This window comes from Sceloporus occidentalis, unplaced genomic scaffold, assembly GCF_023333645.1.
Source record: "Sceloporus occidentalis isolate IW3139 unplaced genomic scaffold, rSceOcc1.0.p SCAF_1, whole genome shotgun sequence".
Taxonomy (NCBI): domain Eukaryota; kingdom Metazoa; phylum Chordata; class Lepidosauria; order Squamata; family Phrynosomatidae; genus Sceloporus; species Sceloporus occidentalis.
Window position 1 is genome coordinate 69846046 of NW_028316981.1, and position 17951 is coordinate 69863996.

Below are 17951 nucleotides of genomic sequence, written 5' to 3' on the forward strand. Positions count from 1 at the left end.
CATATTAGATGCTCATATTAGGCCTATGCTTTATAGGCCTAAATACAATGCAGATCACTGAAATGAATGAGCATAAACCTGCCTATCTGTGCACTGGAATTAAGTCTATATTTTAAACATCTGACCTAAAGATATTTATGTATCTATTCGGCTCATAAGGCTTTTACAATCAATGCACATCCTGCACTGAGCATATCCTGATCTCCATTTGCTCTACTCTTTTGGTGGGATTTGCTTCCTGAACTTCCTGATGAACACAGAATAAGTAGCAGGAAGCACAGAGAGGCCCCCTAACCAAATATCCATCTTAGTCATCGCACAACACATGCTTAAACAAAATTCTCTCTCCTCTTTAAATAACAAAACACTTAACATCTCTGGAAGCTGCATGTTTTAAATAAATGTCTTTTTCTCAGATAAAAAAGGTATATAAAAATAAAACATCTCTCTCACCACATATGAGGGGCATCATCATATTCACCAGACAACTCCAATTGTGAAGCAGGTACCTTGAAAGAAAAGAATCTCATGATAGCTAAGTCTCAACAGGCTTGACTAGAACTTGGAGAATTACTTTTTAAAAGTAATTCATTCCCTTTACCATGTCAAAAGTAAACCAATACCATTACTCACTGGAATGTTAGAAAAGTAATTCACTTGTTATGCTGTTACTTTTCCATTGTTTTCCATTAACTTGTTTAAACAGAGTATCAAAAGGTGGATGGAAAATTCTGACAAAGTATCTCCAAAATGCCTTTTAAAAATAACAGTCATTTCAAGTACTCAGTGGTTGCCCTTAATCATTATTCTGTGCCTCTAAATGTCATGTATAGGTTTGATTCAGTAGTGATGAATAACTGTAAAGAGATGCACTCCCCAGCGGCTTCCATTGGTAATGGAGTGGATAAATTTTAGTTTACATATCATATAGCCTGTATTTCAGAGGAAAGAATACTCTGAAACCATCTTTGAGTATTCCTTACTAAGAAAACCCTATGAAAATCATGTGGTCACCCTAAGTAAAAAAGTAACATGAAGCACCTGATAAACAGCAGCCAGCACTCTGGCTTATTTCTCCCCAAGCAGGACATAGAAATAATGTATGGTTTCATTTCATCAATGGTTTCTTTCTCTTGCATTATGGATAGTTAAACAAATAGCATGCTGATTAGATCCAACAAGCCAGGGCTCCTGCAGTTTCCTGGCTTGTTACTATGCTTAAACATGACTAGTAAATTCAGTTTGAATTAAGACATGGCAGTAAAAGGAAAAGGAAGAACATGATTCATTTTTCATTAATTATCCTAGACTTTTCTTCATCCCATCCCTGCATCCATGTTTTTCACTTCTACATACAATATGGCAAAATCTGTACATCTGAGATGTCACCCAGCTTATGAAAAGATGTATTAAATTTCCCTACCTACTCAAGATATTCTTTGGAAATCTCACCCCTCTCTCCACTGACCTAGCATTCAGTGAATTATGCAGCTTCAAACTAAACTCACATGATCTCACAAAATCCATCCTAAAAAAGCCAGGCAGAATACCATTCAATTGAAATATTTTTAGATTGTAAGCCTGAGGGCAGGGAACCGTCTAACTAAAAGTTTGTATGTGTAAATTTACAGCGCTTTATAAATAAAGGTTAATAATAATATTACCTGATTTCTACTTCTTGGGTCTGATGTCTCAGAGCATCTTTGGGTAACTGTATGGCTTTTAGGAGTCGAACTACTTGATGAAAAACTGCTGGCTAGGGCTGTTTTCCTACAAGTTATTTCTGGAATAGACAGAAACAGTTCTTGAACACCACTGATGTAAAACCAAACAAATATAACTTGACATTTAAATTACATCTAATGTGAATGTTGACTCGAGTAGACACATGTAAATAAATGGGACTTCTTACGTCATCACTTACATAAGGTGCCATACATTTTATTGCATCTATTATATTCTAGACAAGCATTTAGCCCCTACTAAGCAGTATTACCTTTCAAACAGTCCAAGGAAATGATAAATTAGAGACTGCAGCATAATCTAGGTTCTATCTTGTCCATCCTATGCTTACGTTACTGGAAATATGTAGTAAACAGTACTCAAATTAGTTGTGATTCACTTAACATTAAGTCTAAACATTATGTTTTAGCTCATTTACCATCATTTAAAGCAATATTCACAGACCTGGCTGTGAAACTTTCAAAGGAAAAAAAACAACTGTGCAAATATGTTACTGAGTTGCACTTTGATGGAAAAATAAAAAGCAGCTGGATGATAACTCTGTAATAGGAGGGAAGGATCTCTGCAGGTGAGAGTCTGATAAGACATCAGTTGGTGACAGTTGAAAGAGACTATGTGGAGTGGATGTGTGTGGCTGATGCTGAGTGAATGAAGAGAAGGTGGTCTGATAATTCCTGAACTGAACTCTGTTATCTGTGTGGAACTATACAACGGAACTGGTTAAAGCATCAAATAGTCTGCATCATTTAATAAACAAAACTGAACTGTTTGATAATCTAGAACATATGCAGGGGTAGCTGTGTTTGCCATTTAGCAAATTTTTATTTGTGTTTGATAATCTGTTAAGCCAGTTTCAGATTGGCTTGCTTCACCCTAATTCAAGGGCTGGTCACACTTACCATTAAAGAAGCCACTTTTAAACAAACTGGTCCACACTAAGGTCATCTGAAAGCCTAGGACCCAAATCCAAGGGAAGGGTGAGAGTGGCAAGCTATCAAGGCTAGGAACTATCAGCCCAGGCTTGGATAGGACAATGTCACAATAATTTTGATGCCAAGTGGTGGGATCTGATTGAAAAGGATCTGAGTTTGTGAGAATATATGAGAAGAATGTAGATTGAATGATCCAGTAAGGACTCCTCTTCCCGAGGAGCTCCGTCTCATTACCTCCCTTGAACTGTTTAAAAAGAGACTTAAAACCTTTCTCTTTAACTAAGCATTCCCCCATGTACACTGAAGTTATGTTTGATCCCCTTTTCTCCCTCTCACTTACATACACCTATGAATTGGATTTTAATTGTATATTGTAATTAATGTAATGTGGTTTTAATTTTATGTTGTTTTAATAATTTTACTATGTACACCGCTTTGATCACTGTGGAAAAGTGGTATAGAAATAATAATAATAATAATAATAATAATAATAATAATAATAATTTGGTTGGGGGGGGGGGAGAAAAAAAGCCACATTGGTGTGTGGACAGTTGGGGGAACTGAACCAGAAATGGTGTGGTACAGATAGACAAGGGTAATCCCTGAGATAAAAAGTTTTAGTAATGTAGGGGAATTACCAAGAAGTTGGGAAAAGACTCAAACCAAGTACCTAAGAAAGAGGTGGTATAAAACATAAACAAGGAAAAGAAACAAATACAGTATGACCTCTGAGGTAAACGCTGTAGTAAAGTAGGGGAAATATGAACAGAAACAGGTATTTATGGTACTCATAAGGCGAGAAGTGACCAAAAACCCCTAGGCCCTGATTCAAAGGCTACCAATTGTGAAAAGTTGCAGAAACTGGCAGTTCTCAGATAATAGGGCACCAGAGGTAAAAGTCTGCAAATCCTGGCTAATAATACGCTCTAGAGAAATGAAGAAATATCTAATGCAAGCCCAAACCACAGAATAACAATGGAAAGCAAAACATGTTTTTTAAGTGTGAGAATGTGGGACGTTTTCAGTATAACTGCCTAGATCCAAACAAGAAAAATATGTATGTCCAGAGTCCCATGGTAGTTCACATTGTGAGAAATATTCAAGCGAAGGAGTTAAATACTGTACGTAAGAAAGGATTGAGGAGCACAACCTGACAACTAGGTGGTTTGCCATGGAGAGCAAGGCTTCCCATGAGCTCACATATTACCTGTTGAGCAGACTAAGGCCTGTTACAGACTGCCAAAATAAAGCTGCTTCGGGTCTCTTTGGAGGTATGCTGTTTAAATGATGCATGGGTCCTAAGAGTCTGGAGGTCATGCCAAAGCCACACTCCATTCCTAAGCACTGGAGTGCAGCTTTGGTGCAGCTTCTGGATTCTTCAGATGCATGCATCATTTAAACAGCATACCTCCAAAGAGACCCGAAGCAGCTTTATTTTGGCAGTCTGTAACAGGCCTAAGTTTTTTTCTGTTGCTTACTTTAGATTCAGACCTGAGTGGGGATTCTGAACAGAAAATGGACATAAACAGATATCAGACATGGGCTTTGAAAGATGTAGGAGAAATGTACTCAGCTGTGTATAGTAAAACACCACCCCATAACTCAACCTCACATAGTACTAGGAAAAGAGGTTCTTCTGAAAGGTCTATGAGGTCCTGCTTTTTCTGTACCAGTGGCCAAAGTGAATGTGAGGTACAAAGACTGGCAGGGAAACTGGCATATTGCTGTGTACAGACATCCCTGTGCCCTTTTTGATTGGCAACAATTTAGCCAAATATGTGGCACAAATTTGTGCCAGAGACATTTGCAGTGTAGTAGGAAAAGAGGTCCTGTAACAAATGGTAAAGAGAAAAAAGATGAGTCAAAAGCTTTGGAGGATTTTTGATTGTATTTTGGAGGTTGTATTTTACTGCTCCTAGGCTGGTGTGTGACCATAATAAATAAATAAATGAACAAACAACTACCTATCTATCTACGTTAATCATATGGTTAACCAAAGGAACAGAAGATATTGTAGAATTTTGATATTGTAATTATGATTTACTAAACGTCAAGGTGTCATATCTCATAATTCCCAACTGAGACTTACTGAAGCCTCAATAGAGCAATAACTTCTCAAGTAGGGAGGTATAAAACTGTCATGGGGGGAAAAAAAGGAAGAAGTTGCAAATATGTTATGGAATTGTACTGGTAATTCTTAGATTTATCATTCCCTGTCTAGGCTTCCACAGATATGTTCAAAAGAGGAACTATCTATACACCTGTGCAGATCCACATCCTCCACCAAAATAAATGGAAAGGCTCGCACAGCTAAATGCTTTGTATACACATAAACACACAAATGATTTAGAATGGAATGTGAATGATTTCAGAATGACCATCTTAAGAATTTCATGTCACTCAGCACAAAAGGGGGGTATCTAGTTTGCTGCATTCCATAGTCACTTACTCTGGATACTGCAAAAGCATGTGGTTTGATAGCTCCACATGCCTATATCCTACCATTTCCTCCAATGGGAAGGAATCACAGTGTCAGCTCTGGAGCTGATACATATTTTGTTATCTCTTTAGCAGTTTATTCAAACTAGGATCTTCTGGAAGGTTAGTTACTCCTAATTGTTGTATTATGCCTCAGTGTTGGGGAGCAATAGTGGGGGGAAAAAGGTCTATCACAATTCAAAGAACTCAATGGGTAAATATCCTGCTTCCACTCCTCACACATTGAGGGCTGTAGAATCTCACAGTCCTTGGAATAGCTTCCAACAGATTCTGAAGCCTAACTGGATTTATATCTTGCTTTTCTGTCCTCCTATATAAATGAAAATCCCCCAAAACTCAAATACAAGAAACACAGAACTTCTTAAAATTAGAAACTAGTTTTAGCTAACCATGTTTTTATAAGAACTGTAGCTAAATGACTACATGGAATTATGCTTCATAACAAGAGATTAAAAATAGGCCTTTTCTGATCACATTTACTCAGGAATTTGGTAGACTCACATGGCAGACTGCACAATCATATGCATTTTCACTTGGAAACAAATTCTACTTTATTCAGTAGGGCTTATTTTCTAGGAAGCATGTTTAGAATTGCACTAATAAAGTTTTGCACATTACTGTATATATAATTTGGTTCTGGATTTAAAAATATTCTGTTATTAACATGCGGCTAAAATAAGTATTTAATTTTTAAAGGGCTTGAAAATGTATAATCATGATACATTGGTAATTCTTCAACAGAAGCAGCTTGTAACTTCTCGTAACCTGCTGAAAGTTCACTGAGGAAGTTGAAGAATTATTTGTACTTCCTATCTCCTGTAAAAATATTTAAATCTTCCCATTAAAAAATCTCCATTGCAATTTGATATGACTAATATTTTATTGAAACAGATGTCATAATTTTAAAAACCCAGTTCTTTATGAAAATAAAATACTGTAATTTATGTCCCATTTTCAGACATTTCAAGCTCTGAAAATATAGTATATGCCTCTTTAGGCTTAAATTAGATAAGGTTCTGAAGTACTTTTAAAAAAACAACCTCTCTTCTCTTCTTACTCATCTGAAGAAAACCTGAAAGACATTTTCTATACAGCTGATTCCAGAACCGGGAAAAGTTATTATTTGGGATTAAAAAATCTCAGAAACCCCCAGCCAATATGGACAGTTACCTACAAGTTAGAACCTGTGTGCCCTCTCACAGTGGCTTTGGAGGTATTTATACATGGAACATTTTCACAGCTTGTTGCTAAGGAGACATCAGGTACGTGGGACTGTACACACATAATATACACGGGCTCTGCCTCTGGTTCCCTTTCAAATGTTAAAAGCTTTATGGTTCCATTTCTGCAATCTTCAACATGGCTTGAATTCTGGCCGTATCAGTAGTTGGAAAACTGTATATAAAAGCTAACCACATTAAAAAGAAAAGTGTTTAATTTAGGGAGAATATTATTTTGCTGGTAAATGACAGAAAGCAAAGAATAAAAAGTGAGAAGTAGCAACTTAAAGAGCAAAAGGTCACCTTTCCATATGAAATGTCTTTCACAAATAATCAACATCTGAACAATCTTTCTAAAACAAAATGTGTAGCAACAACCTTCAGCTTTGGTATAAGAGACTACAACTTCTTGTCATTTCCCAAATAAAGATCACATATTCTGGATAGTTCCAACTTCTTATCACAACCTTTACAGTGTTTGAAAAAGAGAACAGAAATCTTAGTCAAATATTCCAATCCGTTTACGATACCTTATCTCACCTATCTCATAGACTGTGAGGACAGGCGATGGACAGGGAATTATGCAGACTGTATGAGGTCTTGAGGCAAGGGTCCAATGTGGCCTTTGTGAACTTCTCTAAGCCCCCAGAACTTCCCCAATTTTTTCAGTTTTTTAAGTTTTAAAACTTCACAACCACCAAAACAACAACAACCTTTAAAATCAACCTGAAGGCTGGCTAAGAGTGAAACAGTGTTGATTTTGCTCATCCCAAATGGCTACTACAAAGTTGCTCTGTAGCCCTTGACAGTTCTGCATGTACTGAAAATCAGGTGGCACAGTGTTCTGGGCTCCGGAGTGCACTCACCTCTGACACACAACAATCCTCATATAAGGGACAGCTGATTTTTTTTTTTTTATGAAGAAGAGACTGGCATATTAGCAATGCACATTCCCACCACTTAAACCCACATAAGACACAGCTATGTGTTATTATTTTTACCTTTTCATTTTTAACACCTTTCCTGTAGCTACTTTTTAACATCATGTTATTGCTTTAAATTCCGCTTTTTAGACAAGATCCATATAAACAATCAACTTGGAAATATACTTAAGAAGCATAGTGTGTTAAATCTTTTTTAAAAAATGGGAAGGGAATGGGGCTCACAGCCACTTGGAAGCAAAAGGCTTTCTCAGGAGGACAGCCAGAGCTCTGCTTTCCACCCAGTATTTCATGAGGACCTTTCCCAAACCTTGAAGATATGAATATACATATAAACATGAACAGAATAATTTAATCATATAATTATACATATAAGTATATCTGTTTGTATAGAGAGCTACAGGCTGGTGTAAAAAAAGAAAAGAAGCCAACCATTTATTTCTGTGCTCCCAAGAAATTTGCTAAACCCCATTTCCATGTAGAGAAGTTCATGTATATCAATGCAGCCTACAAGGGCAGAACCAAGAGGCCCAGCCCAGCAGCATGATACATACATGATTACCTTGACTGGAGCTGACAGGACGAGGCAGAGAAGGAGAGGAAGGATGTACAGAAAGAGAAGAACAGTTTGATTTTGAACTGGCAGCAGAAAGCTTGGAATCTTCAGTGATCTGAGAAATAAAAACGGAAGGGCTAGGAACAAAGGTCACAAAGCATCTCTATCCTGAATGGAAAAAGAGGAGATTTATTTTCAAAAAGAGGGTTGTCTGTACACTAGTATAGGGGTTGTTTTGAAATTCTCTAGTGTCTTGTTATACAACTTATTTTGAAGGGATGAAATACTGCCAATATTGCATAGTTTCTGCCTAAGAAAAATATAACAGATCAGATATATGAATCAATGTTTTAATTGACTTCAGTATAAAAAATAAGGTACGTGGAAAACATTTTAAAAATAAAATAAAGGTCAAATTAAAAATTACATAATTGCTTCATTGTGTGTCCAACATTCAACAAAAGTTGCAAACATGTATGTCGACCATATTTTACTAAGTTGTTAACTGTATTTTCATAGGCCTGCTTCAGATGTAATGCAAGAACTGTTTGATAGTGGAACAGGCTCCCTCGGAGTGTGGGGAGTCTTCTTCTCTGGATGTTTTTAAACAGAGGCTGGATGGCCATCTGTCAAGGGGTGCTCTGACTGTAAGTTCCTGCATGGCAGGGGGGTTGGAATGGATGGCCCTTGTGGTCTCTTCCAACACTATGATTCTATAATTATAGTCTTAACTCATACTTTACTTGAGAGTTAGTCTGCACACTAGGCTTCCACATTTCCCCTCACCCCACCCTCTGATGCTAGGGGTTTGAAAACAGTTTTAAATTAGCCACAGATTCCAGTGATATCTGTATCTGGACAAACTGATTTTAATCTAAATTGTATTTTAGGATTTGCTTACATGGCATGCTAAACTGTGTAATTTAAAACAGAAGTTTCCAAACATCTTTTTACAGTAGCACCTCATTAGGAGAAGGGAGTGTGCAAACACAAGGTGAGGCTAGAATATTAAACCATGCCTCAGCCTGAATTTCTCATGCCTCAGAAATTCAGGATTACACCTGAATGAAGCCAATCAAAGTAAAAGTGTGAAAATTACTTTGTGTAAATGGGCATTTTCAGAGACACTACACCCAGCGAGCTTAAACTTTCCTCGTGACTAAATAATGGGCTAACTTAACCTGCTGAAGTGGTCTTAGACATTCATTTACTTATTCACTTAAGTTTTCACCTTCTTGTCAGAGTTATTCATTTTGTATTTCACATCCTTTGCTTTTTGTATAGCCTTCAGCACTTCCACAGTGTCAAGTTCTTTTTCAGTAGTTACAGTATTATCCAAACAGACCTGAAAAACAGCAAGAAATCAACCAAAATCAGTCCTGAAGAGAACAAAGCAGAATCTCATCAACTCAACCAGAAAATATTAGTCAATGCAAGAACTGAAACAATGCAGTAATTAAAGATTAACCATGTATTTAGAACTTGCACGAAAAGGCATTTCAACATACTGTATATACTTGGGTATAAATTGACCCCATGTATAAGTTCAGCACAGATTTAGAGGTAAAAATTATGGATTTTGCTCTGACCCATGGATAAAACAAAGGAAAACATTAGGGACATGTAATAGGGTAAAAAAAAGATGGGGTGGGTGCTGTCACCTTAAGGGGAGTCCTTCTCTTTTTGAGTGTGGACCAGACACAGATATGAATTGTTTCACAGATCTTGTACGGGAGAATGACTAAAGGATGCCTTTGAACATGCGCAGAATGTTTCTGGTCTCCTCTGCTCACCTTCCTCCCAGTCTACCCTCTCTGCAGTTGTCTTTGCAGTGAGTCACTGACTGAGCTGGGCTGAGGCAGTGGCGGCAGTGGCAGGACCAGCAGCAAACTAAGTGTGAGTGACCATTTAAGTGTGGGATTATAACAGGTCTCCCCCCACATGGCTCCCTATTCCTGGTCATACTTCTGGCAGGTTTACCCCCTTAAAGCTGCCTGCCTGCCTACCTCTTACCCTCACTAGAGAGAAACCAGAAACTCGATCCATTTCTGCCTTGCAAAGAAACAAGCAGAAGTGCTGCAGGTGGGTGGCCAGCATGCTACCTGGAGGCAGGAGAGAATTAAGAACTGGTGTGCCATTGAGCATTTTGTGGCAGAAAAGAGCACATAAGCTGATGTGGCGAGGAGAGGCTGGGACAGGATTTGACCCTGCAGAGTTAAAAGCTTGGTGGAAGCAAACCCCACCTGCTTTTTCCAGCTCCTGGCTGCAGCACTTCTGCTTCCTCCTCCACAAGGTAGAAGTGGATAGGGGCAGGATCTGGTTCCTCACTGAAGACAGTGAGAGGCAGACAGGCAAAGGGGGCAAGTCAGCCAGACCCACAAACAGGAAAAGGGAGACATGGGGGAGGCGGGGGGGGGGGGGAGAAGAGACCTATTTTAATCCCACACTGAAAAGGACATTCATGCTCAGTTCGCTGCTGCTGCTCCCACAGCCGCCGCCTCAGCCCAGGTCCATCAGTGACTCACTGCTAATGAAACTGCAGAGGGGGTAGGCTGGGAGGAGGGCATGGAAGAGAGAGCATGGGGCGTTCTGCGCATGTTTAAAGACATCCACTAGTAATTCTACTGTCCAAGGCCACGAGCCTTAGAAACAAGATTGGTTCCTTGATATGTGAAACATGGTGTAACTACATCTGGTCCAACCCCAAACAAGAAAGGCTCCCTGAGAGGAGAAAAGCAAGTACTCATCAGGCCATCCCAATGTGCAGTCCATCTCCCCCCGCCTTCTCTGTGGATTGACCCATGAATACTCGATCCAGGTTTTGGGGGTCAATTTTTTGTCTGAAATTTCTAGACTTACATGCAAGTATATATGGTAAAATCAATGTTTGCCAAGTGAACCAATATATACTGACAAATTAGTTTTTGAACAAGAATAGCTGCACTTTGTATAAGAGAAAAAACATGGGGTCTGCCATTAAGCTAAGGCCCCATCCATTTTAAATACACTGTTTCAAAAAACAAACAAACAAACAAAAAAAAACAACCCTGCTCTATTGACATAGTGTGTTATACATGGAAGTGAAATGCTACAATATAAATAGGTATCAAATACATGTCTAAGCTTTACCTCTGAGGCTCTGTCACCAAACTGAGCTAGCACTTTGGTCCTGTAATCAGGAATAATACTCAAAGGATTGTTGGATAAGACAACCTTTTCTAAGCAGGGAAGGCCTCCAATATTTCTTATTTCATCAATCTGAAAAACATAGTAATAATAATAAATAATAATAATAAAATTTATTTATATCCTGCCTCTCTACAAAATGCAATTGAGGCGGCTTACAAGATTAAAATATACAGTCCGAACCCTCAACCCCCCCCTTAAAATACAATTAAACCATGTAGAATTTAAAACATAAACCATACTTAAAAACAATACAACAACTGTGGTGAAGTCAGAGGTCAGCAGTTAGATTTTCCTTCTGATAGCCGGAGAAATATTCAGGAAAGGCCTGCCAGAAGGGATCCGTCTTTATAGCTCTTTTAAAGCTGTTTAGAGTGGTAATATGACGGATCTCATCCGGCAGGCCATTCCACAATCTGGGCGCAGTAGCTGAGAAGGTCCTCTGGGAGGTTGTAGACAGCCTTGTTTTGCAAGGCTATAACAAATTTTCCCCTGAGGATCTAAGTGTGCGGGGAGGATTATATAGGCATACACCGATTATCAGTCTCAAAGAAGAAAATGTATTTTGGTTTGTTATTATGTGCCTTCAAATTTACTCTGATTTTTGGCAAACCTATAATGGGATTTTCCTGGCATGATTTATTCAGAAGAGGTCTACCTTCTGAGACTGAGAATGTAGGACTTTTCTAAAATCACCCAGTGGTTTTCCATGGCTGAAGAAGGATTTGAATCCCTGGTCTCCTAGAGTTGTAGTTCAATATACCAATATACCATGGTGGGTCATACACGCCACTTGGTACTATCTCTCAAAGATGCTTTAGAATTCTGTATTAAATCCTCTGTTCTGCAGTAAAAAAACACACACTGTATAAGAAGGAAAGAAATGTTTTTCTGCATCTCCTAATCCTTTTTTAGATACCTTACCACTCTCAAATTAGCGTAAAGTACTAAACACACAACAGAAATGGGGGAATGTAGGACTGAAGTTTCCATTCAGACAAGCTGAGCTTTTAGGAAATAGATGTATTTTTTTTAACCAAACAACAGCACATAATTAGCAACCCCAAAGGGAAGCCAAAATAGTCAAGAGCCTAAGGAATGAACAGAAACCAGATTATACAATCAGCAGTATAAGGCCATGCTGATTTTCAATGTCTGATTTTAAGCACACCTGTTTCCAAGCATATTGAGTAAAGTTTACTTTCTTTTTCATTTACAAATACGAAGGCTGAACTCTAAAATGAACACACTGAAATGTACTTCTAAGTAACAGAATTGTACTGTATTAATACCTGGTCTATTTTGTTGTTGCTAAGATCGAGGTTAACTAATGAGTAGAGTTTGTTGAGGCCACAAAGCTTTTCCAAATGATTCCCTGCTAAATTCAGAGTTTTGATGTTCCCAATTCTTGTATGAATGCCTTCCAATGTTGCAAGTTTATTGTAGGACAGATCCAGATGAATGAGGTTGTAGAGATGCTATAATGGAATAGAAATCAAATTATTTATCAATAAACATACCATGCATCTCACTGACAGTTTTTTAAAGTTGTACTTTACAGATTGAGATACCACTATGATTTTAAAACTGCATAGTGAGATTTTGTGCTCCTGAATCTTTAAAAGCATTCTTGGGCATACTAAATGTGTCAGTCTGACAGCAGAACAGATTTGTTCTTTGTCATGCAAAAAAGTACCATTCAAATCTTCTCCAAAGGGAAACTTGGAAGCAGACTGATGTGTATATGAGGGGGGAGAAGTTGAAGCTTCGTTACAATAGATATATCTACCATATAAAAAAGTTATTACCTCATGAACTTTGTCTGAAAATTCACCATGAATACCATATGCCTTATGTGTTTCGGTTACTTGACTCTTATATAATATAATATTTATTTATTTATTTATTCATTCATTCATTCCATTCCTATGAGAGCTGTCACCATTTTTTCCTATCTCAGGCAAACGTTTGCAGGTTAATGTATGTATCCAACTCTTTCCCGAATCTGAAGAACTCTTCAGGTATTCTGAAACATGTAGGAAGGGCAGAGGTGTAACAGTAAAACCAGAAGTGCAGGTACTTAGACTAACGGTCCTCATAGCTACACATCTGCAGGCTGCACACCTGCAACCCAGACTTCGGCAGCCTTTGCCCTGAATCAACAAACCACATTGTGCATTTTTCATATGTATTTTTCACAGGTCTTTTATAAAACTAGGAGGTCTTAATTCAAGACCAAGCCCCCAGCTCCCAATAGTTTGTATATCAATGGAGACGGCTCACACTATTCTTTTTCCCTCCTGCTCCTGTAACAAATCCAGATCAGCTCAGAGGGAACAGGGAATCCCGAAAGGGAGACAGCTGACATTATCACTCCTACTAACCAAAAATAACCAGTCTTTTGACCCTATGAGCACTGACTTCACTGCTGGATAGCAGTTGGGGATGTGAATGCTCCCCCTCACTCTATCACTGAACTCCTCGTGTTGGCAGGAAACATCTGTAATGAGGTGGTAACTGTGCAATGGAATACAGTTAAGAGCTACTGTATCTATGTCTTACCCTTGCTCTGTTTACCTTCTATTTTATCTTGGACGAGTCTCACATTTCTTAGAATATGATTTACCATATATTATCACTTTTTAACATTCTCACACTGCCTTCATCTTTTTCCAAATACATCCATTCTCCTATCTGACTTCACACAACCTTCTCCAAAACTTTATCTCAAAGGCCTCCGCATTTCTTAACTATTTTACTGAACATCCATACTTCACACCCATACAAAGCTCTACTTATACTTCATTTCTGATGTAAGCTTTGTTTTGCCTGCTCTGCTAATTACTGCTCTAGATGTTCTGTTTTCTTACCATGCTTCCCCAACATTAAATTTTTAAAAATTCTATTTAAAACCCAATGGAATTTTTTTGCTCACATACTGTTCACAATATAAAAACTAAGAACCATTTTACAAATACTTCTAACTTAGAAAAATAAACTAAATATTAAGAAGAGAAAGTATACAATGTGACTTGTATGGTAGGAGTGGTAAGTTAGGAGTGGTAAGTTATGAAAAAAAAATGCTCTTTATAGATTAAGAGTCTATTTTTTTCCCAAAAACTCACCATTTCAGTGAGTGGTCTTGAAAAATTCCTGCATCACTTTTCCATCTCATTATTTTTGTGCATGTGTGCACATGTTTAAACACTGTACATTTTTTTTAAAAAAATCTGACTATGCCAGCCTCCAGTAGTTAGGCTATCTTTGTTAAGTTTTGTTTTTGTCTTTTAAACATTCAGAAAATTAACTCACTGGCATAAGAGATCTTAGTACAAAGATAAAAGAGTCTTAGCAGAACTGGAATTGGTAATTTGGTAATCCAATTATCCTTTTATCCTCAAAATGAGCCTCTTTTATCTAACACTCAAAGGGTATTGTACCCTTCACCCTTAAGCAGGTGGGGAGGGAACCAGTCATGGGTGTGGTCCTGAATTCAAGATCCTTGCCTTTCTCTGGGCAGTGAAAAAAGCTGATAGGAAGAAAAACAAATCATTTGAAATGTGCTGGAGAAGAGTTCTATTTTTTATTTACTGGATTTATCCTGCTTTTCTCCCAAAATGGAATTCAAGGTGGCTTACAATAATGTTAAAAGGATACAACTAAAACATTAATTACAAAATTTAAAATAGGAATTCAGTATTAGTATTAAAACAACTAAAACACAACATAGATAAAACCATTTCAATAAAAACAACACTAAAGCATTAAAACAGCTCTCCAATTACATACACATATCCACTACATAGGTAAAATTCACACCACAAAAGCTTAATCTATGTAAGAATGTCTTCACTTGCTAGTGAAAAGAGAGCACAGAGGGGTTATTCTATGGATACCATGGACTGCTAAAAAGACAATTATGAGGCTGTACAGACCGCCAGTAAGTGCCAGCATCAGGGCGGCATGGAGGTGTGGTGTTTGGATGATGCACACCCCGACACCATCCCGATGCTTGCGTCAAGCTGGCTGCCTGCCCACACAGCAATGGCATTATGGCATTCCTTTGGCACAGCGTTCATATGCTGCACACCAAAAGGAGTGCCAAAAAGAGCTGCAGTGGCAGCAAGAGTGCCCTTTTTCTGGGCCACGGTGTGCAGTTGCCACGGCCCCGATCTGGCACTCAAAGGGGTGGCACAGAGACACTTTTTCAGGTAGAAGGAACTAGGAAAAGCGTCAGACAGCATTTCAGATGGATAGACTCAATCAAGGAAGCCATGGCCCTGAATCTGCAGGACAGTAGTAGGGCTGTTGATAATAGGGTGACTAGGAGGTCTCTCATTCATGGGGTCACCATTAGTCAAAATTAACTTGATGGCAGTTAACAACAACAACCTTTCCCTCCACAATTTAAACATTGCTTTTATGCAACACATATTTCTAATTTCTCATCTCAAAAACTCTTTATGACAGCCACTGCACAATAAAGTCAAGAACCTGGTGAACAACAGGAAACATTTTTGAAAATCATGTTGAATTCAACTCTTTCCTCCTCTGAACTAATAGAGTGAATAGATAATTTTTAGTCAACATGCAGACCAAAATTGCTTAATGATCTGTTGGCAATGAAATATATTATAGTCTCAGACAATCTCATAAGGCAAAAAGACAATGCAGACAACTGAAAGAGATTCCACCTTATCATTTTCAGAGATCATCAAGACAATTACTGCTAGTGACAATAGCAAGAGAAGAGGTCTTAAAACCTGGGACCTTTTCCAAGTGAATGACAACAGCAATCTGAAAACATAAGCAATAAGTTTAAGATGATAGAAATATACACACAATTCCATCAACCAATATGCAAAGCAAACCTGTAAATTCTCCATTAGAGGTACATCATTGTGGCTTAAATCCAGAAATTCAATCTTCGGCATTAGTCTCTAAAACAGAGGGAGAGTAATCGATTAGTCTGACCCAACAGGCTGGTCATAACTCAATTTATTATGTGGCTAATACTGTAAAGTAATTTGATCGTTGCACATTTCCTATAGGAAGCCAGAGGCCTGCAATGCAAACCTGTTCTGAAAAATCTTCAGATATAATCATTAACAGAAATGTTCAAAATACTTGATATGTTCATAGAATCATCAGTAACTAAAATAAATACCACATCCCAATTCAAAACCTGTTTTAAGGCATTTTTATGAGATCTTACCACAGAGTCGTCAATTCGAGCTATACTATTGTGACTCATATCTAAGGTTGTTAAAGTTCTCCATGTTGGAATAACTGCTGTCACAGGATAACTTGAAGGTGCACCCTCTGGCTCCCATTGGTCAAATTCATAAGCCTCAGGAACTAGGACCTCCTGTTCAAACCATACACAGGAAAATTGTGAAATTATCTTTTCCCTCTCCCCACATAATTTTTCAGTCTCTAAACCTCTCTTCCTAAATAATTATTATATGCAGAAATAAATTTAATATCTAATATCAGCTAAGTCCCATTAACTGCAGAGGGCCTTCCAAGCATCATCACACTCTTCCAGGCCTATTATTGCTCAGTTTTCAGGATCTGACAGAATCTGGTGCCTTTAGGGTAATTCTTGATATTTTTTCCTAGATTTTAAATTTTATTTAGATTTTAGAGTTTAATTTTTTTTTGAAAAGAGTAATAATTTTCTAATTGTATCTATAATTTGTATTAGCTATAATTCCATCAAGTCTATCCCAAACTTCCCCCCTGCCACAAGCCACTTCCCCCTTTTCCCTATAGACTCCTGCTTCCAACAGCTTATGTCCTTCCTCCCATCCTTGCTATCAAAACTCTTCCATGCTGGGTAGAATCAAGTAACTGTAAACTAGCTTCATGGAGCCAGTAGATACCTGGTCACATTTCAGCATGACAAAGAGACAGTACTCTATGAACTACCTTTCTTATACACTTTCATCATTTATCACTATCTTTATATAACTCAGGTAATTATACTTGCAAATAATTAACATTTCAATCTTACCATCATGGATGTTGCTGAAAACTGAACACTCAATGTGGCTAAAGTGTGCTTTGAAGATGTCAGCCCTTTAATAAGCTTTGCACCACAGTGATTTATCTGTTTTGAAGAAGTAACAAACTAAAATGAGCAGCAATACTGGAAAGCATAATTTCTATTCAGATTCCATCCCAGCAGATGACAGAACTACGGTTACAAGATAGGCAATTTTACAGACTTGTCAGTTAATGAATTGAGAAAAACATCTGTGAATTTCAGGCACCTGTTATATACTTTTTTATGACTGACAAAAAACTTGAGACAAAAACTGTTCCAGGAATTCTTTTACATTTGTTTGGTTGCTCTTTTTTTCACTGGCACACAAAGAGAGCTGACATTTACGTATTGTGAAATACCACTGCTCCTGCACCCACAAACACTCCTGCGAACATGAAGCATTTTTATATTACATAATACATTGGAATTCTCAATGGCATTTGAAAATACTCCAGATTAAGGCACTTGATGGAATTTTAAAAAATCTTCCTAGATGAGGGTTAATATAACTAGTGCCACACTATTCTTCCAGGATAAAGTCTTTGTAACATTTCAGTAAAATCTCCTTCTGTGAAATATTATGCCTAGAAAGAACATACAATAGATCCCATTATGAACAACAGCAACATATGAAATATGAGACAAAGACAAAGCTGAAGTATAATTTATGAAGTGGGCAGGATTTTTTTTAAAAAAAATCCTCAAGTTCTTGGAAAATATATAAAGATAATGGTTTTAATTCCAACAGAAGGGTTCATTCTCTGCGTGAAAGGGCCTCCTCTTCCATTGGGAGGAAGATAACTTCTGCCAATCCTTCCCTGACTT

At 37.8% G+C, this 17951-nt stretch overlaps 1 protein-coding gene across 1 annotated transcript in view; it reads right to left on the reverse strand.

The window, feature by feature from the left end:
• Nucleotides 1–17951, reverse strand: part of NISCH (nischarin) — a 43744-nt gene that overhangs the window by 7535 nt on the left and 18258 nt on the right. Inside the window, exons 7-15 of the mRNA XM_089524370.1 lie at nucleotides 17094–17189; nucleotides 16293–16445; nucleotides 15949–16017; nucleotides 12370–12555; nucleotides 11021–11149; nucleotides 9123–9236; nucleotides 7898–8006; nucleotides 1665–1783; nucleotides 454–509 (exon numbers count right to left, since the gene is read on the reverse strand). Of these exons, the coding sequence (XP_089380496.1) occupies nucleotides 454–509; nucleotides 1665–1783; nucleotides 7898–8006; nucleotides 9123–9236; nucleotides 11021–11149; nucleotides 12370–12555; nucleotides 15949–16017; nucleotides 16293–16445; nucleotides 17094–17189 (1031 nt within the window). The remainder of the gene's footprint in view (nucleotides 1–453; nucleotides 510–1664; nucleotides 1784–7897; nucleotides 8007–9122; nucleotides 9237–11020; nucleotides 11150–12369; nucleotides 12556–15948; nucleotides 16018–16292; nucleotides 16446–17093; nucleotides 17190–17951) is intronic.